The sequence below is a fragment of the Catharus ustulatus genome, chromosome 6 (genome assembly GCF_009819885.2).
Source record: "Catharus ustulatus isolate bCatUst1 chromosome 6, bCatUst1.pri.v2, whole genome shotgun sequence".
NCBI lineage: Eukaryota > Metazoa > Chordata > Aves > Passeriformes > Turdidae > Catharus > Catharus ustulatus.
In genome coordinates, this window is record NC_046226.1 from 3,480,945 (window position 1) to 3,507,487 (window position 26,543).

Sequence of the window (26,543 nt, forward strand, 5' to 3'; positions counted from 1 at the left end):
TGATGTTTGGGGAGGGAGAGGTGAACCAAATCCCCAAAGGGCTGCATGAGGAAGAGGAGGAGGAGAAGGGGGGCTCTTCAATCTCTGCTCTCACAAGTCCTGGGAGGATATTGCTCAAGTCTGGCCGGTCACAGAGGAGATTCCTGATTTTGCTGTGCTGCCCTTTTTTATTGCTGAGGTGACTCAGCCACTGGAATGTGGGGCTGGAAATGCAGTGACACCTCAGGGAAGTGCAGTGAGGGGCTCCACAAAGGCTCCTCAAGCTCTGGGAAAGGAGGGGATGCTGTCCCAGCTCCACAAAGGCTCCTCAAGCTCTGGGAAAGGAGGGGATGCTGTCCCAGCTCCCCAGGCTGGGAGGTGGCACAGGGAGGAGAGGCAGGGATTTCAGGGGTGGCTGAATTTAGCACTTGGGGATGGTGCCAAGCACGGCCCCCGTGGCAGATCTGCAGCCCAAACATTGCACACTGTGGGTGCTGCCAGTCCCACACACGTCAGGCCACAGAAATCACAAGGCAGGGAAACTTGGGCACGTGGGTTGTTCTGCTCTGGGAAGGGAAGATCTCTCCTGCCATGGAGATTCCTGCCCTCTAGATTGGTTTCCTCCACATTAATTTGCCATCAGGAAGAGAGGAGCAGCTTTCTGTTTATTATTTTCCATTCAGCAGTTTGAAATCACTGCTTTAAAGTTATTTAACTCTCAGAGATCAATTAATCATTTGCAGCTGCAGTGAAGAACAAAATCCTCCCCCAGCCAGACCCAGCCACTGTTAGACATCACCTGGCTCTTGCCATTGCAGAAATGCTGGGAATTCTAAAATGGGGAAGTTAATTCATGCTTAGAGTGTTTGGCTGCAGTGAAGAAATGAGGTGGTCCCATGGCTGATCCACTTCCCTGGGTCCTCCATCTCCCACCCCCTGGGTCTGCAATTTGGGAATTTATATCATCCATGGTTCCAAGGAGGGTTTGGTTTAACATTGAGGGTTCTCTAAAGAAAACAAGATATTTGGGAGTGCTTAAAAAAATCCAAAGCCACAGCATATACTGATTTTTGAGGCATGATTAATTCTTTGCCCACTTTGGAAGAGCCAGGCTTGCATGGCTGGGCATCACAACGCTCTGAGTGAGATCTGTGTCTTTCATCTCCCTCAAAGCCCGGGTGTTCCAGCCCTGCTCTGCTGACTCCAGGCAAAGAACCAACCTTTCACTTCCCTGCATCCCAAACTGTGAGGCTCAGTGGCCACACCTCGGTGTCCTGTGAGTCACCACGGGCTGACTCAGAGGGGAGCATCGCTGGCTCTGTGTGCAAAGGGCTCCAGCACCCACCCCGTGGATGCTGAATCACGGAATCACGGGATGCTTTGGGCTGGAAGGGACCTTAAAGACCATTTCAAGCCACTTCTGCCACGGGCAGGGACACCATCCACCAGATCATGTTGCTCCAAGCCCCATCCAACCTCACTCCTCATCCTTGCTGCAGCTTGGTTTAGTTAAGTGAGTTAATTAATTAGATCTGGTTTTGATTTCTGTATGCACTGACGTTTGGTCAGATACTTTTGTTTCTGGTTAATACTTGAAGCCTTTGAGTAAATTCCTGAAAATAGCAATTCACATTTTCCACGGAAATCTCTCTTCCCAAAGGCTTCTTGAGGCAATCTGAGGGAGGAAGGAAAGAACCTGGGCACTAAGGAATTTCTGCAGCCTGGTTTGTGTTACAGGCTCAGGAAACTCCTGCTCCTCATGCCATGATGAAGGATCCTTCAGCTTTGAATCCTCTCCAGGTCCCTTTGCCCTAAAACACCTCCAAAGGTATTGCAGTGCCTGTTTACTGTGGGATGGGTGCTGTGAGAGGAGAGTGAAGCAGCACTCCCTAATTAAGTGCATTTCTTATGTACTAATATTCTTTATATATATATTGCTTAATACATATTAAGTGTAATATACATATTTCCCTGAAATACTTAATTTCCAGCCACTCCTAAGAGCATCCCTGGCATTTTTACACCCTCAAGTTTGGTCTTAATCCCTGACAAGTTTTATATGAAGCTGAAGGGTGTTAAAATCCAGGCTGGGGCCCTGATGGAGAGGAGGCAGCCCTTTTTAAAGCCAGATCTTGAACCAGAGGAATTTATACTCAAATCAATCAGAGCTAAAGTGAACATATTTTTGCCCTTTTTTACTATCTTTATATCAGCTGCAGTATCAGCTGAGCCCTTTAGATGAGGTGCTGGCTAAAAGAAGCAGTTTCTACATTCTACATTCTATATTGGTGTAATGACACCAATTAGAGGGTGCGTCCCTAATTACCTTTGGTCAGCCCTGAGTTGGTCAGGGAGGTGGATTAGATGGTTATTGTGGGTGTCTTCCAAATGGAATCCTCTCTTCTGTTTGATTCTAATCTCTCCCATTCCATTCCATTCCATCCCATTCCCTTCTCCCAGCAGCACAGGGCAGCAGATCAGGATTCCAGCACAAAACCACCTTGTTCTTTTCCACTGCTTAAAGCCCATGGAGCAAACCAGAGATGATTCACCCTCAACCTCAAATAAAATCGGGTTTGGTGAAAACCCAGCTGCCTCCAACAGCTTCCCAGAGCCCATCCTCTGTGTGCAGTGAAAGCAAAGCTCTTTTTGGCTTTTATAAAGGAGAAAATGTTCAGAGTTTTAAATCTAATTGCTGTTTTACCGAGCTGCACTAAAGCTGGGGGGATGGAGCCGTGAGACAAACATCTGGCAAGGGGAACATCTGGCACAAACAGAGAAAAAAAACCCCAAATTATTCTCTGTTAACGCCTCCCGCTGGTGATGTCAGCGCTGCTGAGGGGAAGCCCAGCGCTGTTCTGGGCTGTCACGGGTGTCCCCAGCCCGGAACCCTCCCGGTACCGCCCCGTCCCCGCCTCCGGCCCGGGCGGGTCCCGCAGCTCAGAGCGCGGAGCCGCCGCACGCAGGTGAGGGGATGCGGGGATCGGGGGGGAAAAAGCACAAAAATCCCTGGAAAGGAAGGGTTTGGGGTGCCAGGGGGACTCTGCTGGTTTTAGGGATGATGGTGGGATGGTGGCTGTGAGGAGCTGCAGGGGTGTGGGGTGCTGGACAGCTTTGTGTGCTCCCCAAAATCCCTGTGGGGTAAGGATGGGAGTGAGGAACAGCCGGGGGAGCAGCTGCAGGAACAGCACCCGAGGGGAGGGAACTGGCGTTTCTTTCCCAAATAGTTTTTTATTTAATTTTTTTTTCCACTTGGTGTGAATATAGGGAATGTTTGGGGTCAGCTCTGGGATGTTCCTGGGGCAGGGAGAGCTCAGGTGCCCAAATGCTGCTGGAAATCAGAGCTCGAATGAGGATGAGGAGGGGCTGAGTGAGCTGGGAAGGGGCTGGAGAATCCCTGAGGGAGCTGGGAAGGGGCTGGAGAATTCCTGAGGGAGCTGGGAAGGGGCTGGAGAATTCCTGAGGGAGATGGGAAAGGGCTGGAGAATTCCTGAGGGAGCTGGGAAAGGGCTGGAGAATTCCTGAGGGAGATGGGAAGGGGCTGGGGAATTCCTGAGGGAGCTGGAGAATCCCTGAGGGAGATGGGAGGGCTCAGCCTGGAGAAAAGGAGGCTCAGGGGGACCCTGTGGCTCTGCACAAGTCCCTGCCAGGAGGATCTGGGGGGGATTCAGGCTCTGCTCCCCAGGAACAAGAGACAGGGTGAGAGGAAATGGCCTCGTGTTGCACTAGAGGAGCAGCTAGAGGAGGTTTAACGGGATTTTAGGGAAAATTCCTCCGTGGAAAGGTTTGTCCAGCCCTGAGAAGGCTGCTCAGGACAGTGCTGGAGTCCCCATCCCTGCATGGATTTAAAAGCAGTGTGGATGTGGCACTTGGGGACACTGCTGGGGGAATGGGTGGACTCGATGCTCTTAGAGAGCTTTTCCAGCCTCTCTGGTGCTGTGACTCTCTGCAATCCATCACCGGGGCACTGCTGAAGGAGGTGAGAGAAAACCCCTTCCCTGGTGAGTGACCCAGGGGGGCATTTCCAGAGAGCTCCAGGACTGCAGTGACAGAGAGAAGGCGACACTTTAGTGCCACAGGATTAGTGGGGCTGGGGGATTTTGGTTACAGACTCCACAGTGTCCAGGGCTGTCCCCAGGGACACACGAGGCTCTACCCCCCCTGTCCCACCGGGGGCTGAGGGAAAACTCCCTGAGGTGTTCCAGGGGAGCAGGGGATCATGCAGGAGCCCGCACTGGAGCAGCACAAGCCATGGAATAAAGCTGACCTGGCTGCATCCAGGTGTGTGTGCACCCTGCCTCCACCTGGCAAACCCCAGGGCTTTAGAAAGAACCCAGAGGGCAAATAAAAGTTTTGGGCTGCTCAAACACTCCGGGCTATTGGATTCTGCTGAGAAGGCTGCCGGTTTTTAAAAACCCGGTGGGCTCAGGAGAATGAGCGTTTTGCAGGGACAGGAGTGATTTGCTAATTGTCAAACTTTTGTTCGTTATTCCTGAGGCAGGGCAGCCACACCTCCTGCGGGCTCTGTGCATCCCAATGTTTCTTTCGAAAGAGAATTTGCCTTCTCTGTTTTAAATTTGGAATTTCCCTTTTCTTTCCTGGTTTCTGGCGCTCCCTTTTTCCTTCTCTTATGAATGTCCCTTTGATGGGAGGAACCCAGCCGGGCTATTCCTGTGCACAGGCCATGCTGTGGACTCACAAAACTTGCAAAGCAGCTTTTATCTGCTGGCCCGGAGCCTCTGTGTCCCTCCCACGCTGGAATGGGACAACTCTGGATGTACGGGAGGAGAAGGGGACCTGCATCCCTGGCTGCCACCCTCCTGTCCCCACTCCAGCCCATCCCATGTCCCCGATGTGCTGTGCTGGATGTGCAGCTCCCGCTGATGCTGTGCCTGCATCCCCCGGGGATCCCGTTTGGGTTTTTTTTTTTTTTTAATGGAAATACTTTCCTGGATGGCGCCTCAGGGCTGGGGAAGTGAATAACGCCGGGAGTGTTGTAAGCTCGGTGGTGGATTCACCCGGAGCTCTCCGGCTGCTCCCGGCGGTGACTCCCGTTTATCTCGCAGGTCTTGGACCAGGGTTTGTTCTTTGGCACCGGAGCTGTCGGCTCTGCTGGGCAGGTATGTGATGGCAACTCAGCAATTCCCATCAATTGCCACTCCAAACTGGCACTCCCCTCAAAAAAAATCTCTTTTTTGGGTGGTGCGGGTGGTTAAACATGACTGACTTCCTTTTTTTTTTTTTTTTTTTTTTTCTTAGGAAAAATGTCAGACGGTTTCTCTGTAAGTATGTGGATTTCTTTAGAAAGCTGTGGGGCTGTGGCTTTGGCTGGGATGGGAGGGAGCACATCCTTCTCTCCAGTTACATCAGGTTTTCTGGAACAGCTGAGAGGTGGAACAGCTCTTGCCCTCGGCCATGCTGCAGGCTGCCAAAGGTGGATTTTGGAGAGCTCAGTGTGATCCCAGGAGGAATCTGCCCCACCTGACCCTTGTTCTCTCCTCTCCTCTGTCCCCAGTTATCTGATGCCTTGGGCAACAGCAACAACCCAGCCCCTTGTGCCCCCCCAGCCCAGGGCTGGCCCTCCTGGGGGAACCAACCTGCAGCTCCTGGTGCATTCCCAGGGTATCCTGGAGCACCTGGAGCCTACCCTGGAGCACCTGGAGCCTACCCTGGAGCACCTGGAGCTTATCCTGGAGCACCTGGAGCCTACCCTGGAGCACCTGGAGCCTACCCTGGAGCACCTGGAGCTTATCCTGGAGCACCTGGAGCTTACCCTGGAGGACCAGCAGGACCTGGAGCGTATCCAGGAGCACCTGGAGCATTCCCTGGACAGCCACCAGCAACAGGGCCATGTCCTGCCCCAGGACAACCACCCAGCCATCCTGGATTTGGGCCTTCTGCTCCACAGGGAGGACCAACTCCTCCATCAGGAGGACCAGCTGCTCCCCATGGAGCACCAGCTCCTCACGGAGGACCAACTCCTCCGATGGTAATGCTCTGTCATCAGGAGGGTTTCTGGGGCTGATTTTGCTTGGCCATGGAAGGGGCCTGGGCTGGCTGTCCCCAGGGGTGGCACTGGGTTTTTGACACGATTTTTGTGCTGATACCAAGTCCCTGTTGTCTCCCAGAAAGTGCCCTTTGAGCTGCCCCTGCAGGCAGGACTCGTCCCTCGGCTGCTCATCACCATCACTGGGACTGTGAACCCCAACCCTGACAGGTACTGGGGGTGTCCAGCTCCGAGGGTGGGTGAGGGCCTCCCATGGGCACTGCTGGGTGGAGCAGGGGGGCTGGAACTTGTTTCCATTCCTGAATAACACCTGTCTGGTGTAACATCAAATATTGCACTAAATCAATGTGTAACTGCGCTGTTGTTGCCCACCCAGCAGGGTCTGTGGGGTTTTCTTTCTGCTGGTTTTGGGTAGCCCTGTAACAGAGTCCAGAGTTTTTGTGGCAAAAGCAGCAAATCCATTGTTGCCTTTGCAGGTTTTCACTGGATTTCAAACGAGGGAATGATGTTGCCTTCCACTTCAACCCCCGCTTCAGGGAAGACCACAAGAAAGTCATCGTCTGCAATTCCAAATTCCAAGATATCTGGGGGAAGGAGGAGAGGACAGCTCCCAGGTTTCCATTTGAAGCTGGAAAACCCTTCAAGGTACCAGAAAAACCCATCCCAGCTCAGTCTCAGTGCACCAAAAGCACTGGGAGGGTTTGGGCAATGAGAGCTGTGTAAGGACATGGATTTTTTGCACGGGAATCGGCTCCCAGGGGTGTTTCTGGGGCAGCCACCCCATGTGCTGCCCTGGCTGTCCCTACAGCACCTTCCCAGCAGTTCTGACCCTTCCTGCAGCTCCAGCTGCCCAGGGCATAACTTCTCCCCCCTCCTGGAATCCCCAAGGATTATGAAACCCTCCTTATTTACACCGTTGCTCTGCACAGTGGTTGGACAGGTTTCTGTAACATGTTTTCCCTGCTGGCAGCTCTTCACCAGGTGTTCTTTCCTACACAGGAGGTTCACACTGTGCAGTCTTGCTTTGAGGGACTGGCATAGGGATGAGGAGGCAGAAACTGGGCTAAAACACAGAATAGGGAGAGCACAGGAGAGTTTTGGGAAGGCAGAGGGCACTGGTGTTTGCAGCTGCTCCTCCACATGCCCCAGGGCTGGACTCAGCAGGTTCAGTGCCTGCCTTAAAACTCCTTCTAGAATAAACCCAGTTGGGTTTTGGGGCTGATTTGGGGTTTTTATTTCAGCTCCAGATCCTTTGTGAGACGGATCACTTCAAGGTGGCTGTGAATGATGCTCACCTGCTGCAGTACAACTTCCGTGAGAAGAGGCTGAACGAGGTCACCAAGCTCTGCATCGCGGGGGACATCGCCCTCACCAGCGTCGTGCCCACCATGATTTAACTGGGGGGGAACTCAACAAACCCTCTGCTCTCTTGTGGTGTGACACAAGTGCCTTCTCACCACAGCACTGTGAGGTAATAAAACATTTTACCTTAACGTTTGGTTTTAGTTTTGTCTGTAAAGACGTGATGCCGTCTGGGCAAGCTCAGTTCTGATTTGGAAGGAGCTGGATTCCTGCTGGATTCCTGATTCCACAGCAACCAGGAGCTTGATTTCTGTGGAGAGGAACTTGGCATTCTGTCCCTGGTCCTGTGAAGAGGGGCAGCAGTCCTTTAGGAAGCACAGGGAAAACCTGACAGCCTCCAAGCCTGAACAGGATGAGGTATTTCAGGAGAGGGTTCAGACTGTGGCTGGAGGAGCCATCCCTGTCCTTCCTTTCTGCCCAGTGTGTCCCAGGGACATTTCCCACCCCAGGGAGATCCCATCCCTACTCCACAGAATGGATCAGGAGCCTTGTGCTGCTCCCCACTCATCACCCCATGTGAGTCAGGACTGGTTTCAAGGGTGGGGAAGTTTATTGGCAGGTTCACTCCGTGAGTCAGGCTGGTAAAAAAAGAAAACAGAAGTATGTTCCCTTTGCTGTGAGTCACTGCAGTCTTGTCTGGAAAACAAGAACAGTGCAACAGCCACCACTGAAGTTTCCAAAGCTTTCTCTGACGTGGCTCATGCTGTTTTATAACAGTGACTCCTTTATACTTTCAGTGCCAAGTTACAAGCAGAGTCCTTAAAATTTCCAGCAGATGCAGCAATCTAGAGCAGCACACTGCAACCACCAGCATGGAAAAGCTGCCCCATCCCTGGAAGTGTTCCAGACCAGGTTGAATGGGGCTTGGGAGCAACCTGGCCTCTGGAAGGTGTCCCTGCCCATGGCAGAGGCTGGAACTGGATGGGCTTTGAGCTCCCTCCCAACCCCAACCATTCCTCAGCAGGAAAGTCACTAAAAGATACCTGGAGTTAGTAATGAAGAAAATGGATTCCAGCACACTCAGCTTCCTCTCTTTAATCAGTGTAATCAGTACACAGCTTCCAGGTTAAAACTTAAGCCAGACAAGCTCCCCTGGTAGTGGCAGCAACACTTTCTGCTGAGGGACTGAAATCTTTGCTTGGGTTGGGATCAAGGCTGGTGGAAGGATGTGTGTGTTACACTCAGGTCACCAGTACAAGAAGAAGCCTAAGTAAAGTATTTGTTAAAAATGTAATAACTGGTGGTACTGTAATGCTGCTCCTCAAATCCAGAGTCTATAGAACTGGCATGTTCCTTATGCACAAATATGTTACAGCCTGGGTGGGGAATGCACAAGGAATGAGATGAGAGAAGAGACTGAGCATAAACATATCAAAAACAAGTAGAAAACATGGATCCTTAAGATACTCAACAGAAAACTGCATCCTTAAAGGAAATAATATCAATATCCTTAAAGGAAATAATATTTCAGTATATCATGAAGAAAAGGTATTATCTGACTCAGAAATCCTTGTTCTGAGTTAGTTTCTGGTATTGTTAAATACCAGGAAAACTTTCCCAGGAAAGAATTGCATGCATCCAACACTGTTAATACACCAGACACTGAGGGTGCAGAGGTGTCCCAGAGCATGGCAGAGTGCTCTGGGGAGGGAACAGGCTGGCTCTCACCCCACAGAGTCCCCTCCCTGCAAAAACAGGGTACAGGCACAGCTGGTGGGGTGGGCACCTTGTAACAACAATAAGTCATTAGTTAGGGTAGAAAAGTTTAAAGGTCAACAGCTTTACAACCTGGAGGAGACAGGAAATGCATGAAATGATACCATAAAAATGCTTCAGGGTGCAGTCAGAATTTACAGCCAGAGGATACAGCAAAACACAGCCCACTACTGCTGTACAGCAGAGCTTGGTGCATCACAACTGCACCATAAAATGATCCAAACCCCATTAGCAGATCCATTACCAGTTCCAGGGTAGCAGACTGTGTTCCGATACCCTCTGTGGGCTCCCTGTTCACAGAATTTACATATTTTGCATTTAAAGTCACTTTTCATTGATCCCCAGAGGGGCCAACAGGAGAAAACACAATGAGGTCACTGAACACTTCAGCTGCTGCAAACTTCTGGGCTTTGGTCTTGACAGGAGTGAAGGGAAGCTCAGCATTCAGCATTGGCTGTGGGAGGAGACAGAGTGTGCAGTCAGAGTTTGAAGAGTAATTTTGCAAGCTTATTTCCCAGGCATAAAATAAAAAGTGATTACACATGGTCTGTGTTGAAGACAGACATTCCTTACTCAAGTCAGTAATCCATAATTTAAAGAGGATTTTTCACAAGAACTCCTACACCTAAATTCTATTAATATATTAAGTGTGAAAGCTTTTGCACACCTGCTTTTTTCCCTGCTGAATGTTACTTCCAGCCCTAAATGCTAAGGTGATTAAAAAAGAGCTGGGGTAGAGTTAAAAATTTTCAGGAAGAAAAAAGAAGGCTGTTAGTGAATATCTACAAGGAAATTTGTAAGAAACATAATTTAAAGGCTCAATCTGATAAGAATCAGACTTTGTCCTGCTACAAATGTCTTGGTTCATCCTACACCCACCAATAAGGAATACCAGTGTGAGCCCAAGCAAGGAGACAGCTGGAATGTGGTTTGTAGTTAAAGTTATGTCAATTGGCTTGATAACATCTTCAAGAGTTTAATTTTCTTTGTGCAGTAACTGAGTCTGCAGCAAAGGTGAACAGTCCTGCAACATGCAGCTTGTCTTGGTCAAATAAACTTGAAGGTCAACTTACCATATCAAAAGGATTTCTGTCAATGAGTGTCAAATCACTGCATGAAACATCTGAAAAATAAGATTAAAAAAAAAAAGTTAGTCTGATGCTGCCAAAGGTGAAAGAACAATATTGTTATATTTATTAAAAGGAGAAATCCAAACTCTAAACTGTATTTATTTCTTTATATCAGCTTTCTCCTTCACATATCACTCAGAAACCTCAGAGAAATCCAGGGGCACTGTTTGCTCATGTGCAACACGTGTTTCAGTCACAGCAGCTATGGGAGGCTTTTCTGACAGCACACACAAATCACTGATTTCAAATAGAAATACTCAGATTTTCATCAATCCTTAGAAGAACCAGAAAGCCCCAGCAATGCCACCCAAACTGCACCATGCAGCTCTGAGATGAGCACCTGTCTGATGCATTTGTGGCTCTCCAGACTGGGCAAAGTTTGTCTCCTTCTCTGGGCTGCACATGACAATGTCCTGCTCTTGTTCTGCAGCAGACAGTTCCATCTCTTCCATGCCATCCATTGCTTTTGATTCACTGCTAGAATTTTCCAGAACCTGAAAAACAGGGATTTTCTGTTGCCAGACCAAGTCCTCACATGTAACCTACAGCTTTTATGGACAGTTGAGGAGAGATGGGGTTTTAATTCCAAGGCTCAGGGTTTAAGGTTTAAGGCTGTGACTCATGTCCCAAACACCCTTTACAGCCTGGAAATCCCTCTGACACTATAAAGGAAGTTCTTCCACAGGAAAGAAGGTTTTGAACTTCAAGTGTTATCAGCAACACTGAAAGGTTTCCCCAGAGAGTGAAATCACCAATTTTTTCTAGAGAAAGGATGAAGTAAAAGGCATAAGAAAAAATTAGCAACCAAGATTTTTTGAATATATATGTAGGGGGTTGGGAGGCAAAATGACACTGCTGCCATGCACAGATCCAAGCAGTAACAAAATTTAAAGACTCAATTTCCAATTAAAATTACTGAAGTAAGTTTGGCTCAAGGGCACAGACTTGCACTGGTAGCACAGTATCATCTAAATTAAAGGCCACATTGCTGCTTTTTCAAGGCTACTCAAACACTGGCAATGTCACCAAGTCTTCAGACATTTCAGGACAGGATTTCTGACACTTGGATTAGCTCTTGCTATACCTTTAAGGAGATTAAGGACCCAATGCTCTGCTGTGGAGGATGCTCTGAGGACTGAATGCAGTTTTTAGTCAGGGTCCATAAATGCACAGGCATTTTAAAAAATCCATCCCAGAAAACAGGATTTGGTGGACTTCTAGGAACATTGCTTCTCCAAGTGACAAATGTTCTCCTGGAGCAGCCAGGACCTCCAAACACAGCTCTAAAGAGCAAGACAAGGTGCCCAGATTGCAGCATTCCCTACCTTTGCTCACCCAGAGGTGAACAGCACTGCCCTGAGCAATGCACAGGATTTCTAAGTGAGGATTTATCACAAGTCCAAGTGTCAAAAAAAAATTCAAGAAAGAATTTTTCCTTCGCTAGTAATAACAAGAGTATTTAAAGCACATCCAAAACCATGACTTACCTTATTTTCCTCTGCTGTGCCAGCAGCCAGACACATTTCTTCTGCAACCACAGAAGTGCTGGAAGAGAACACAAAACATTTTCATTCTTCTCAATCATCTTCATCAATCACCTTCAATCATCTTCTGACTTGTGCAACTAATCTTACAATTTGTTCTGCAGTTTTGCTGCCTTGGTTGGCACTGGTGAGCTACATCAAACTTCCTGGGCAAACAAACTTCTACCCCAGCAGCAAAATTACATTTGAGCAAAGCTCTTAATATTTGCTCAAGGGAAGAAAAAGTCACAAGTACTTTGCAAACTTTGCCACTGCCAATTTGAAAGGCAACATTTAATGGGTGTTAACATCATGTCTTTCAGTTCCAACTCTAAAATGATTTGTGCAAGGTTAATTAAAAGCTGCTTTAACACACTTACCTTTGTTCAAGACCATCAGGGAGTTTATCCAGTGGGGGAGCTGTTTCAGTGGGAAGTTGGTCCATTTTCAAACTTTGTGCTGGGTGGGAGCCTTTGAGGCCTGATGGGGTTTGTTTTGCAGGTGCCTCCTCAGGGTCACAGAGAGGAGAAGGAACATTCAAGGGCAAAGCTCTAACAGATGATCTGGGATTTGCCAGTTTTGCAGGGGTCCTTGGAAGAAAACCTGGAAAATGTGTTTAATGTTTCATTCCTACAGCAGTTTCCAGAAGCCAAAATGAAGTGATCATTATGACTCTAACCAAGGACACAATTGTTTTCTGCTTGCTGAATCGTCTTGTACAAATATTAGATGGAAATCTTATATACACTTGCAAAGAGAAATTGAAATTATTAACTTCCATCTTTCAAATGAGGCAGTTTTAAGAGTTTAAAAGGCACAGATTCAGAACTGATACTTATAACAGATTGTCTACTGGAGTTGGCTCAAACCCAGTGTTGCTCAAAGCTGTTCAGGAGTTCCCCCTACTAACAAGAGGCACATGAAAAAAAAATTGTTAGTTTTGTGATAAGACAGATCTGGGCCCATAAAAGGGAATTTAAAAAATCAAATTATGAACTAGAGATGTGAGAGAAACAGAAGTACTAGAAATATTGACTGCACATAGATGTCAGTAAGATAAATGAGGTTACATTTTGAGCACTTGTTAAAAAACCTGAACTATTAAACAGCTTTTATAGCAAACTAGATTATGTTACAATCTTGTTAACCATGAACACAGATTATAGGTGGACTTTATTTGCAGCTTTGAAGACAGCACTGCAAGAGGTTTAGTAAAGAAAAAAAAAATTCCAGTTCCTGTCCTACAATTAGAGGATGTGAGCTGGATTGACTTTGATGAAGAGACTCATCAGCTGAATCTGGGAACGCTCGGATTAGAATTTCATTATTAAATTTATGCTGGAAAAACATGAAGCAGCTCTTTCACCTCTAAGCAGGGATTTCATGCTGCCACAGCCACTCAAATCAGCACATTCATGTGCACCAGTTTACTCTGGAGCCATGATGTAATCAGTCACTGGTTGAAAGTGTGTCCAGTGCTGGGGTTGTAGCCAGTATAAACAGCACAACTGAAATGGATCCAACTGTCTTCAGTACTCTCAGGTCACAGAATCATGATTAAGCTTCACCTACCTGAAAAGTTTTTCACAGGGCTTTCAATCCTGAAAAATCCTGCTTCAAAAACCACTTTCTCAGGCTCTGGCAGCCTGTCCTGATGTGCACTTTCCCCCTGTTTCATTTTGTGCCTCATGGCTGCTTTCACAGAAGCCAGGCGGTTCTGGGCAGCAGTTCTGGCAGCTGCTTCCAGCTTGGGTTTGGCCACTCCACTTGGAACTGCCTTTTTCTGGAATGGTAAGAAAGCTGGGTCACACCTGGAAATTCTGGATAGGAGCAATTACACACAAACCTCTGCACAGGTGCTGCTGCCACAGACACAGCAAGGAGCCAAAGGAGCCTCAGGGGGGATCTTGTGGCTCTGCACAACTCCCTGGCAGGAAGGTGCAGCCAGGTGGGATTCAAGCTCTGCTCCCAGGGAACAAGACACAGGATGAGAAGGACTGGATTTAATTTGTACCAGAGGTTTGGATTGGATATCAGCAAGAATATCTTCACTGAAAGAGCTGTCCAGCCCTGGCACAGCTGCCCCCATCACTGGAAGGATTTAAAAGCTCTGTGGATTTGGGATTTGGGAGCAGCAGTGGCATTGCCAGTGCTGGAGGAGTTGGACTTCATGACTTTTCCAACCTCAGCAATTCTACAATTTTCTGCATCAAGGCCTCTGCTCATCCCCACCATCTCTGGGGCTGCCATCCAGCTGGTAAGGTAAGTCTGTGATGACAGCATTAATAATTTTTTTCAAGTGAATCTGTAGTTCAAAAATCCTCAATACAACTTTTTTTTTCTCCTAATAAATTCAGTAAGATTTTGGAAGCACTGGGATGCAGGGACTCCTAGTGGCAGGGACATAGTGTAACCACAGGACAGACTCCTGGCAGCCAGTGGCATTCAGTTTTCCAAGGGGAGTTTTGTTTTGTACCACCTGTAGGGTTCTGGTATTTATGGGCAGCTCCCACAGACCACATTCCCTGTTTTCCCATGCCTGGAGTTTCTTATCCACCTTCATCTCAATGTTATGATTAGTTAAGCAGTCTCAAGGCACTGCACAGAGTTCAGGTAATGCAAATACAACTTGACACTCAGAAGCAATTCTATATTTCAAATCAAAGAGAGATAAACCAACTCATATTACAGCTTATTTTGCAATAAGCACTAACTTATTTTGGAGAGTATCAGATCCATTTGTGCTTAGAGAAGCAGCAGTTTAAAGCCACCCATAGTGTTGACTTCATATGAGACCATTATAATTGAGCACTCCCTGCTCAAAATTGGCAGTGATTCCCAAATTCCTGTGTGGTTCACTTTCCAGTTAAGTCAGTGGCCCAGATAAATTGTAAGGGTAAGTTTATATCCTAAATTGAAGAGATTTGTCTTACTAGCATAGAATCCAGTGACTCCAAAAAAGTCACTGTTAATTCTTAGCTCTAATCTTACCATCCAAAAGAGGCAATGAGGACTAAACCCACCAAATAATAATGGGAGAGGTGAGGGAGAAAGATGCACCTTGAGGGGAATTTAACTTAACATTCAATATATGTAAAGAAGCCATCCAAGATGTGCTTTTCATACCTTGACAACTGCTTTGCTTGGGACATCAAGAGGTTGCCACTCATTGTCTTGAAGCTTCTTCAGATCATCAAATTTTTTACTCACATCTTCAATCTGTTGGTCACATTTAAGGAAAGCAAAAGAACACATGGTAAAATAACCATTATCTAAACAAGCAGAGTCTTCCACCCTGCAGGAAACATCTTTCAAATACCTCTGAAGAAGCAGCTCAAACTCTCATGCTTTCTGCAGAGAAGTCAAACCCTATGACTAGGACCATAAATCCATCTTTGCATTTCATTTAACTACTTACAAACTCCTTTGTTGAGTGCTGATTTACAAATGCTGTTGAGAGCCCTTTTAATAATTCAGATTATATTTCATTCTGAAACTGAAGAAAGCATCAAAGGAGATGAATGTTTTCTACCACCTAAGCTCAGCCCTAAACAGAGTTATTGTAGTTTCTGCATTATTCTCATACTGAAGCATGGAGCCCCTAACTTCTCAGCTTCTGGAATTTTCCAAAATCTGGGAGGTAGACATTGTGACTATATCCTCACTCCAAAACAGAGTAAGATTAGGCCAAACATATTAATTCCAGAGACAGACAAAATACACAGGCCACAAGAAGACACAACAGAAGAACTGGTCCATGAATTGCAGTTGGGATAACATGACTTACAACCATTCACTGTCACAAAGTGTTAAAACAAGGACCTGCATTTTTTACATTAAAGATAAAAAAATACAACCTGAATATTAAAAAAAAAGTTTCAATATTTGGTTCATAAATAACTCCATCAGTTTTGTCCTACTAAGTTAACATGCAAGTACATACCTGAAAATTAACCATATCCCAAAATCCATCCAGGTCTGTACATGTTGTTTCTTTTTCACCTCGTTTAAATTCACAATTATCAACCAGTCCTTCAAACTGTTTGAACCTTTCTCCTATGAGCAGCCTTGTCTGCCCCACTGTGGTACGAATCTGGTCTTTAGCTGGCAGCAACAAGAAAAGAAAACCAGGACATCTTGGATAAATGAATGTTTGAGGAGCCTGGAATTTGTTGTCCCATCTATTGCAAATCTGCAATCCAACCCAGATGGAGCTTTCCTGTCCATTGAAATGCTCTGAAGTTGCTTCTTTCAAAAAAAAATTTCTCAAGTCTTAAAGATAAGCATTGCTGGAGTCATCTATATTTTCCTAGATAAGGAAACTTACTCCACATTAAAAACTAATTCTAAAAAATCAGCTTGGTTAAAGCTCACACATTTAAACACTCTTCAGACTGACATCGAACAGCTTTTTGATGTGCACTTCATTCACTTTATCAATCACCATCACTGCAAGTGCTACACAAATTTTAGGAATAGAAGACTTTTTGTATCTTGGTGCAGATACACCTCTAAACTTTCTCTAGAACAGCTCTGCAGATTTATTTATTTTTGCTATTTAGCAAACCATGTCCTTCTCTCTGTCCCATTCAGTTCCTATAACCCCCCTTCTAGTGCCTATTGCAGCTCATTCTTACCATCCTCTGGAATGTCCAGCTCAAGTTTTCCTTCCCACTGCAGGCACTGGGACAGCAGCCTTTCTGTCTCTGTCCGAAGAACATTTCTGAAAATACAGGGAGAGAGAAAAAAGAGGATTTGGAGAATTTCCTGACTTGTGGCTGTTAATGGTTACTATCCTTTTGCTCTCAGAGAAGCCACAGTCTTTGAGCTGAAGGTTAGATTGTTTTATTTTGCTGAGTGGCTGAGGTGCAATTTCTTTTCTACAGCTTTCAAGCTTGTGATCCTTAGGACAAGGTCTTAGTCTCTGGAATTTTACACATTCTTTCCTTGCACTAAAGGTACAAAAAGGAAGAGAGGAATGTCTGCCTGCTCAGGTCACAGCTGGCAAACACCAATCACCAATAAATTAGGCTGGTCTTTAGAAGAAATCTCATTATTTATATTAAGAACCCTCAAATGGACATCAGGGAAATGAATCCAAACCTGAAATAGGGCACATCATGCTCTTGCTCTCTTGTATCATCTGACTTCACTGCAAGTGCTGTTGAGACAGGAGTTTCGTTTGATCTCTGAGTGGAAGTTCTCTCACCTGATTCACCTGCTGCAAAACATGAAAGGAATCTGTTCAGAATCTGGTGAGAATTAATTAAAAGCATTAGAATAAATGAAATTGAAGTTCCTACCTCCTCCTTTCAAGCTTGTGGTCATTTGCTGTTCCTGAGTGCCTTCAACAGAAGGTGAAGTCTGACTTTCTAAATTAGGTTTTTGTGCTTTAGCTTCAGTGGATTTCTCAAATATTTTGCTGGAAACAGACCAAAGTACATTTAGTTAAGAAGTGACATCAAATATGGTCGATTTCAAAGAAATGCACAGTTTAGAAGGCAAATCTCCACTCCACACTAGAGAACTCAAATAAATCTGTGCAGACAGATCCAGGGCAGAGTCCTTGACAGCTGCTACTCAAGCATGGACAGAATTATGGATTCTGCTCTTGTGTTAAGTCCACATCTAAGCAATGACAGAAATCATGAGGATCAGGTGTTACAACTCTTTGTTACAAAGTGAATCTTTCTATAGAAAAATGTTTTTTTGTACCCCCCCCAGAGAGGTTCACTTGCATATCAGGCCCTATTAGAAGGAAGAATCTTACACTGGAGATTTTGAAAAATTCCAGACAGCACTGGGTGTCAGAAAAGCATTTGCCCTTGAAGGAGACATGGGTGTTGCAATGTAGGTTGCCAATCCACTCAGAGGCTGAAACACAAAGTTTTGAGGTGCAAAGGAGCGTGTTCTGGGTCTTCTTGGAGAAAAGTTGTTTTTTTCCACTGAGGTTTGTTCTGGCTGAAGTTCTACTGGCACTGAGTGTTTGGAATCAGTGACTTCAGAACTTTTCACCCCTGGATCCACTCCAGGATTTGTCTCCACTTCATGCTTAGAAGAAGTAACCTGTAACAGCATAGAGAGACAAATCAAATCATCAAATCAATCATGTGTTTGCAATAGACAGGTGCTGAATTTTGAGTGTCTGAAAGCCACCAGGAAGGGAACATCTTGAGGTAAATCAGCTCCTAAAACAACACACCTGGACAGAAGTCATGAGTTACAAACAAATCCAACCATTTTTGACACCTGCAAATCATTCTAGAGACAGAAGTAACACCTCACTACCAAGAATACAACAATCCACTCCAGGGGCTAAAGCAGAACACCTCACCTACCAAAACAATAACTAAAATTTGCAAATGATTGCTCCCATTGCTGGGATAAAAGGCTTCAAGGTGATAAAATCCTCAAGAGCAGAAGTCCTGGCTCCAAATCCAACTAGGCCTGTTGAACAATGATGGTTTATGCACATACTCCAATCCAAAGACTGAAAAACAAGCTGGAATAAACTGATAAGTGAGGAATGCAAGTGCAGTTAGCACCACAGAATGTCATCAGAAGAGGAGAAAAAATTATACAATAATTCACATTCTGATGAGTGACCATATAGTCACACAAAACACATTTCTGAGATACCTGAATGAGATTGTTAGCTCAACAGAAAAACTGATTTTTTCAAGAAAATATGCATCTTCAGTTCACTGAAAGTCTTATTGTACTCCAGTCACCTCTGCTAGGAATGTAAACCTTGAATTTTGCTTTTAACCAACCTTTTCAAATGAGCTGCCTGTGGTTACAGCAAGAGTTTGCCAACTGGCAGGAACTGTGAAGAGGTGCTTGTCCAAGGAAGATACAAGTGCTCTCACCTCTTGTTTAGGTGTGATTGCACAATCTCAAACACACCAAAGCACAGCTGCAGTTACAAGAACAAGGTGGAGATGGGAGGTGTGACAGGGAAGAGTGGAGTAAAAGAAGGAAAAAATCATGGATAGCTCTTGCACAGAACTGTCTGCACATGAATATATAAAAAATTCTGGAAGAGATGCCATCAAGAACCACAATGACTGCTTTCAGCTGTAAATCATGCAGAGAATAGTGTTCTATCTTGCAGAGAACAGCATTTTCAGCTTTAATTTTTGGTGGTTCAAAACCTGACAATGTGTTTATTTCTTAGCTTCTAGAGTCTCATATTGTTACCTGAGCAGGAAAAGGATTCATTCAGAATACATCTCAAAAACGAATGAACTGCACAAAATCTACAGCTGCTTGATTAAACCAGCAAAGCAGCCTTTTTTTTTTTTTTCTTGACTAGTTAAAACATCAGATAAGTCATGCATAACTTCTTGTCTATTTTAAATCATTGTCCAGATGTTGATTAGTAATCACATCATTCATCAGTCACATCCACATCCATGGTGGCATTCTTGGGCTTGTCCTGTGAAGGGCCAGGAGTTGGACTGGGATGACCCTTGTGGGTCTCTTCCAAGTCACAATATTTAGTGATTCTACGTGAGCACTAAATTTAATCTGAATTTTTAAAATATGGCAGTATAAATACATACAACTCCTTCCCAAATTCTAGTTTATTAGTGAAATTACTACTGTAATGCTTAAGCACTTCAGCTACAATGACACAGTTATTGGCTCTTAAATCAGTTTTACTGCTTTTCCATTTTAACAATTACATGACCTACCTTTATGGGATCAGGTTTGACAGCTTTCTTCTGCTTTCCTACGTTTGCTGTCTTTCTCTGTGACTGGTTACCTACAAAAAGAGACACTCCCAGAGGTCAAAAAGGCATCTGATTAATGTAATCTTTCACCAAAACACTGCCATAAAAATCCAGTTGCTAAAGACAGGGAGAGACTGTTTTTCTTGGGTGGGAGGTGGTTACAGAGAAGAAATAGCATTACAAAAGTTCATTCAAAAGAAAATCTGGCCTAGGATTTAACAGCCTAGTAATAGATGTATCATCAAGAAAAGATTCATTAAATCATCAATCTTTAGATGTTGTCATATAGTTTAAAAAAAAAAAAAAGTCACCTTATTTCCTAAAAGGTTGAAGAGTTTCAAGCCAATTTGAGTTTAGGTTTTTAATTTCTATATGATACAGGAATTCTGTTGGTGCATTGAATTCTGGTAAACAGGCAAACACAGAGAAATTCCTAACCTGAAGAACAAAGGCTCTCATCTCTCCCAGATGTGTTCCTGCTCACACATTTAATAATTACATGACCATAAACAGCAACACTTTGAAGTGCCAACCTTTACCAGTTGTGGTTTTGTTCTGAGTTTGCAATTACCATGTGGACATGGATGTTCCACATTGATGGGTTTTGTGGGAAACTGTCCAGTGTTGGTTTCAACATGCTGATGTAGATATTGCACCAGAGTTCCAGACAAGTCTGAGTGATCCAGCAGTTAGTTCTTTTCTTAGATGATAATTTAGCATTACTTAAATGAGTCTGAGGTACAGCTGAGCTACACAAGTCTGCCTCACTTACCAGCAGTAGCAGCAGTTGGTTTCAGCACCTGCCTGGCTGCAGAGGCAGCTGCTCTGGTGACTCTCACACTTGGGGCTGGTTGGGCTGCAGTCTGCAACACTGCAAAACACATTAATCCCAGAGATTCCAAGTTTAATAAGGAGTTGCACTCAAGTAATAACTGAAAGTTTACATTTTGTACAAACCAGCAAAATGCACCAGCAATTATCAGTTGCATGAGTTTGCCAGAATGAACAGGGTTGGGTGTTCTGGTCAGTTCAGGGCACAGGCAATGCACTCAGGGATCCTGACTGAGCTGGTTTTACTGTCCAGGTCCATCAAGGTCCCAGTGTGTTTGATGCCATGCACAAAGCTTAGGGAATGCTTCCCAGAGTCAAGGCACTCCCTGTTATACAGATGAAGTTTTTTAGAGCAGTATCTTTGCCATGGTTATTTGCACAGTTGGAAGCTTAAGTAAACCATTGGTGTAACAAAGTGATGCCCTGGCCATTATACGAAAGATTTCCAATGTCAGAATTCAATGCAATCTAACAAAGTACTCTTAAGACTAATTGGGTCTGAAATATTTTATAAAATATGACAAGTTCATGCACTGTATTAACACATCTTAATCATTTTCATCTCTGTATTTTAGCACTGTTTCTAATAGGTTTTAAAATGACAGCATTTTCCTGCAGAGACAAATTTCATGGGAGCTCTTTATTCCATTCCCTGCCTGTCTGAAATCCCCACTTGGTTACTGTTAATGCTACTCCTGTCTTTAATGTCAAGCTGTGATTCTGTAGAAGCTAGAATGAAAAGTTGGGGGAAAATTACTGGATAAATAACTACAAGATTAGATTTATCAAACATTCACATCCCAAACATTCTTATATTGGTGTTTCACAGAATCACAGAATGGTTTGGGTTGGAAGGGATCTTAAGGATCACCTCATTTCAACCTCCCTGCCATGGGCAGGGAAGTTCAAGTAGTTATAATGCATATCCTTGATTCAGTACAAAAGAAATAATCAATTTTAGAAAGAAATAATCAAGGGATTTAGAAAAAGAAATAATCAATGGATGACCACTTTGCAAAAACTAAACATTCTAATTGTTACATCAAACACTAATAATACATCTTTTCAGTATTCACCAAAGGCACTTCTAAAATATATTTAAATAAATGTCTGCTGCTTGCTGATTTGATTAATGATGTGAAAGTCATTTCACTCAGAATTACTGAATATCTTGCATTAACATCAACATTCCACATGACCTTGTTGTATCTACTTAACATCACTGAGCTATGAGGAAGTTTCTGATTCAAGGTATTCTAATCCCTTAAAGGTGGAACAGGTTGCTCTTTATTTAATTTCTGTTTTCTTAAGAAATATCTCTAATTGTGGCACAGAAAGTGACAGACACAGGAGGCACTTGCTCCTTTCTAACAGCAGTCACCCTGTGATGCTCTTGAGGCAAACACAAACCTCTGCACAGCTCCAGGAGCAGTTGTGCACTTTGTTACTGACCTGTTTGTTTTCCCTCTCCCAGGGGCAATAATCAGTAACCAGGACTGTGAGGATCCTGCATTCCAAGCTCATGTGACCCCTAGAGCCACACACTTGATAATCTGCCAGCTGTTGACCTTGGAGTGGCCATCTTAAAATCTACACCCAAAAATTTACTGTGAATCTTTCCCCCAAAAACCCCCAAATCTCAGGTTCAGCTGTATTTCCATACCTTTCTCTTTTTCAGCCACTTTGACTGTACTCATCTGTTTACATCCTGCCTGTGTAGAGCACCCTCTCTGCCCATGGGCACTGACCTACAAGAAAAAAATACAGATTTTTGTGAAATATCAGATTTGCAGAAATTCTGCAGCCCAATTTCTTTCCTCATCTATCTATCCTAGATTATAGTAAAGGAAAAAGTCAAATAATTTGGCACAGGGGGCTTTAAAAAGTAGAGAGACAGTGAGGATAAAATAGATTGGTTTATGGATATGTTATTATCCAACTAGTTAATAAATTGTCAGAAAAAGAATTTTAAAAAATATTTAAGCAACAGTTTAAGTATCTTGAAAAACAGATCTGTACAACATGTTCTCTTTTCTGCTTGTAGTGATCTAATCAAATTTGTGAAGATACTACCCTGAGTCTAAATTTGCATCCTTTTCTGTAAATTTATTCACTGAAGTTAAATATATATACATAAATATATAAATATATAAAAACAAACCGTAGAGGACTTAGATGCACTTGGTATCAGAGTTGGGATCATAGATTTTCCTTCTTGGATCTTGGCTTTTGATCGAGTAATCCTTCCAGAGAAAGCAGGAGCTGCCTGGAAACATCCCCGAGGAAATGAGAATTTGTTAACTCTTTTTTGCCCTTGTCACCAAGAGACTGAGCAAGAAGCATAAATGTGAAAAACATGTCTGTGCAAAATGAATCAAGTGTGCAATGTGGAAAGCTTTCAAAGCTGAGTTCACTAAATATGAACAAGTTACTAGTCCTAAAATAACACAGCTCTTACATTAATGGATGAATCATTCCAGTTTTTGATCTGAACATAGTCACAAATGCAAAAATCCACATATCATCAATACTATTTCCAGCTTTGTTTAAAAAGAGAGAACTAGCCAAATTACTCCCTTATCATAACAAATGTTAATAAAGCATTTGCAAAATAAACAGTTATTTGGAAGAACACACCCATGTTGTACACAAACAGCAGTTTAAATGGTGTACACAGACACAATTACAGTAATTTCACGATTATAAGCTGCACACTACAATACAGAGTGTGACCAGAGGTATCTGTTCCATCACCATCTGTTGAGGGTGGGGCAGTGATCCTGATCTCCATGGGAGATATTCTGCTAATGGGCCATCCATTGAAACCAGCTGGGGCAGTGTTCTTTATCTCATGGGATATCTCCTGTTCATGGCCATGGTTTATAAACCAGCTGGGGCAGTGTTCTTTATCTCATGGGATATCTCCTGTTCATGGCCATGGTTTATAAACCAGCTGGGGCAGTGTTCTTTATCTTTTCACAACCCATCCTTCCTCCAGCCAGTCATTTTCTGCTCATGGCCATTGAGTCCCACTGTGGCACTGATAAAATTACTGCATCCCATTGGGAGTTGCTCCAGCCAGGGGGAAGAGCCCAACATTTCTTACCAAGATAAAAACAGAGGGTTTGGGACACTAAGGGAGCCCCTTTCTCCACTGGACTCCAGAGGAAAACTGGATTTCTCCACATCCCCACTGGAGCTCCGGAGGGAAACTGCACCTTGTACAGGAGCACTGCTCCAGCTGAGCCACATCTGTCACTGCAGGAGGATGCAGCCACCATGGAATGGGACTGCTGCCAACACCCTGCCTGACGGGTGTCAGGCTGTACTCTGACTGTGTCAGGGTTTGGGGTTTGTTCTTTGTAGTGCTGTATTTCTATTTTAATTTCCCTAGTAAAGAACTGTTATTCCTAATTCCCGTATCTTTGCCTGAGAGCCCCTTGATTTCAAAATTATAATAATTTAGAGGGAGGGGGTTTACATTCTCCATTTCAAAGAGAAGCTCCTGCCTTTCTCAGCACACACCTGTCCTCCAAACTAAAACAGCAACTTTTTGTTCTTTGTCCATATATAAGCCGCACCTGATTATAAGCCGCACTTTCGGTTCGGACCAAAATTTTAGTCAAAATGGTGCAGCTTAGAATCGTGAAATTACTGTAATTTAGATATGAAATGTTACCCTTGTTACCTTCTCTCTTGGCTTTGCTGGTTCCTCAGCAGCAAGAGCAAGAAAGCCAGGTGCAGCTGGTCTGTACAGCCCAACCTTGAACACCCCTTTCTTGGCTTTCTCCCTCTGCTCCTGCAGTTTGCGAAGCTCCTTTTCCTCCTTGTAGCGCTGCAGCATCTCCCTGCGCTCCTCCATCCTCTTGGTGGCTGCATTTGGGGCTTGTTCTGCAGCACACATGGAAGACAGACGTGTCAGAAAATCAGGAAGGTGTTTTTGAGCCAACAAGAAGTCAGAAATTTCCAATAAACTTCCCCAAGCTAGAAGAGGAATGTAAGTCAAAGAGCACAACTGACTGCAATCTCTAAATTGTTTTCACCCTTCCCACTAAAAGGGAATTCAGTGGCAAATTTAAACTGACAAATTGACTTCTCCAAATATCCACCTGAGGATTACTATAAATTCACTCCCATTTCACAAGCTTGCAAAGGTTGCTGATATGAAAATTAACACTTAATCTTCTTACTTGTTTATTTGTACCAGTTTCTCTACTCAAACACTTGCAATGTCATTGAAAACTGAGCTTTAGATACCAAAGTCTGACTCAGGCTGAGAATAAATGAGGCAGAAGTTACATGAAAGAAAAAAACCTTAAGGTGATGCCAAACTTGAGTTATGTCTGCATGAAAAGTTAACATCCACTTAAAGATGAAATTTAAGAAAGGTAATCAAGACAAAATAACATTTCATATTTGATATTATTACACAGACTGCACTCCAATAATCTTCAAAAAAATTACTATCCTCCAATAATCTTCTGCTATCAAAATACTAAAGGTGAAAGTAGTTCTTAAAAAGCCTGCTAACATTTTTAAATATTAACTTAATTTCTTAGAACACAAGCATCCAGGAGAGCCAGGGGGCAGAATTCAGCATATATATGCAGGCCCTATTTTCTGAGAGGAAAATAAGCTGTCAAAACCTAGCCATTTCAAAATAAAATCATACCATGCATTTACCCATTAATAATTTTATATATAAAAATGCCCATTGCTAAGCACACTTTAAGCACATGACAGGCATCAGATGGTATTTTAGATTGGAGATTTCAACATTTGAAAGGACAAAGCAAACATTAAGGGATTTCTTATTGAATATTAATAGCAAAATGCATTCTTTCTTTAGCTGCTGCAGACAAATCAGAGCAAAGCTTCATTCATACCACTGGGGCAGTGAGGAGGGTATAGCTGTATTAAGGTTTTATTGCCTTGATTTTAACACTTGGAAAGGCTGATAGGCTTTTAAACCTTGAACTTTTTTGTCAAATTAAAATGTTGACTGCTATTAGGTTTCTGTGACAATGCTACTAAACCTACTTAAAAATTTTAACATCCAAAAAAAACAGTCTATAGCAAGTTTTTACTTACTCTGTTTCACACTGCTGTTCTCTTGAGAGCACAATTCCCTGGTTTCCTTGAGCTCAGAAATTTCCCTCTCCTTGGAGAGCTGAACATTGATATCTGCCAGCCCGAGCTGCCGGCCCTTTTCGAAGAGTTTGTGCCTGTTCTCCTTCTGAAGGATGGATTTCCTGCGGGCAACCTTGGTCCTGAGGGCTTCTGTGCTCAAATTCTTCTTGTATCGACTGGCAAACTGGGAGGTAGCAGCCATCCTGATGACCTTAGACAAGCACAGTGATTAGAAAAACACTGTCATGGTTTGGTTTTCATTTTTGTTAATGTTATGAGCAAAGCCCTTAATTCTTTATTTCTGTATGTGACCAGAGAAAACTCAAATTACAATTTCAGCAATGACTTTTTCAGCAATTTCTCATTATTTTTATTCATTCCAGGGAGCAGTGTGGCTGTTGGGTTATCCCCAAATCTGACACAGAATTAGGAGGGGAACTGTACCCATGCCTGGGATTGGCTGGGCTGCTTTCTCCACAGCTGTTTTCCACATTAAGGAGATGAGCAAGTAAATGACAAGGCTGTAGGACAATACTTGGAAGCAACATTCCATTTAGATTAGACCTGATAGCATGGAATTTTGTCATGCAGCAGAGTATTTGGAACCAGGATGTTTCCAGGATGCAACTGCAATACAATAGTGGTTATTTCAAGCAGCATTTTTCCCATCTTTTTAAATCTGAGGAAGCCTTAAGCCAATTGTCAATCAGTTTGCACTTGCTGTGCTAACTGTACCTAAAGGGGGTCCAGGAGAGGTGGACAAGGGATGAAGGGACAGGACAAGGGAGAATGGATGTAAGCAGAGGGCAGGATTAGATGGAATACTGTGAAGAAATTCTACTCTGTGAGGGTGGGGAGGCCTTGGCACAGGGTGCCCAGAGAAGCTGTGGCTGCTCCTGGATCCATGGAAATGTTCAAAGCCAGGCTGGATGGGGCTTGGAGCAACCTGGGATAGTGGAAAGTGTCCCTGCCATGGCAGGGGGTGGAATGAGATGGGATTTAAGATCCCTTCCAGCCCAAACCATTCTGAGATTGTTATGCACTGCAACCTGCATTGTCGAGGGTTTTCCACCTCTTTCACACATCTCATCTTCCACCACTAACAGGAAACAGCTCTACAGCAAGCAGA

At 44.1% G+C, this 26,543-nt stretch overlaps 2 protein-coding genes across 2 annotated transcripts; one reads left to right on the top strand and one right to left on the bottom strand.

Annotated features, from left to right (window-relative positions):
* Positions 1-2,880: 2,880 nt before the first annotated feature.
* LGALS3 (galectin 3) lies at positions 2,881-7,452 on the top strand. Its single transcript, XM_033063093.1, has 7 exons — positions 2,881-2,945; positions 5,046-5,099; positions 5,239-5,261; positions 5,495-5,968; positions 6,108-6,196; positions 6,463-6,631; positions 7,228-7,452. The coding sequence occupies exons 3-7, from the start codon at positions 5,244-5,246 to the stop codon at positions 7,381-7,383; spliced, it is 906 nt and encodes a 301-aa protein (XP_032918984.1). The 5' UTR covers positions 2,881-2,945; positions 5,046-5,099; positions 5,239-5,243; the 3' UTR covers positions 7,384-7,452.
* A 613-nt stretch (positions 7,453-8,065) lies between these two features.
* On the bottom strand, positions 8,066-25,619 carry DLGAP5 (DLG associated protein 5). Its single transcript, XM_033063024.1, has 18 exons — positions 25,376-25,619; positions 23,973-24,175; positions 22,446-22,550; positions 21,948-22,032; positions 20,226-20,324; positions 19,415-19,485; positions 17,488-17,783; positions 17,021-17,139; positions 16,821-16,938; positions 16,355-16,440; positions 15,661-15,821; positions 14,844-14,936; positions 13,290-13,500; positions 12,098-12,320; positions 11,682-11,739; positions 10,535-10,688; positions 10,138-10,187; positions 8,066-9,518 (listed from the first exon to the last, which is right to left on the bottom strand). Exons 1-18 carry the CDS (start codon positions 25,614-25,616, stop codon positions 9,396-9,398), a joined length of 2,496 nt encoding a protein of 831 aa, XP_032918915.1. The 5' UTR covers positions 25,617-25,619; the 3' UTR covers positions 8,066-9,395.
* Positions 25,620-26,543: the final 924 nt, after the last annotated feature.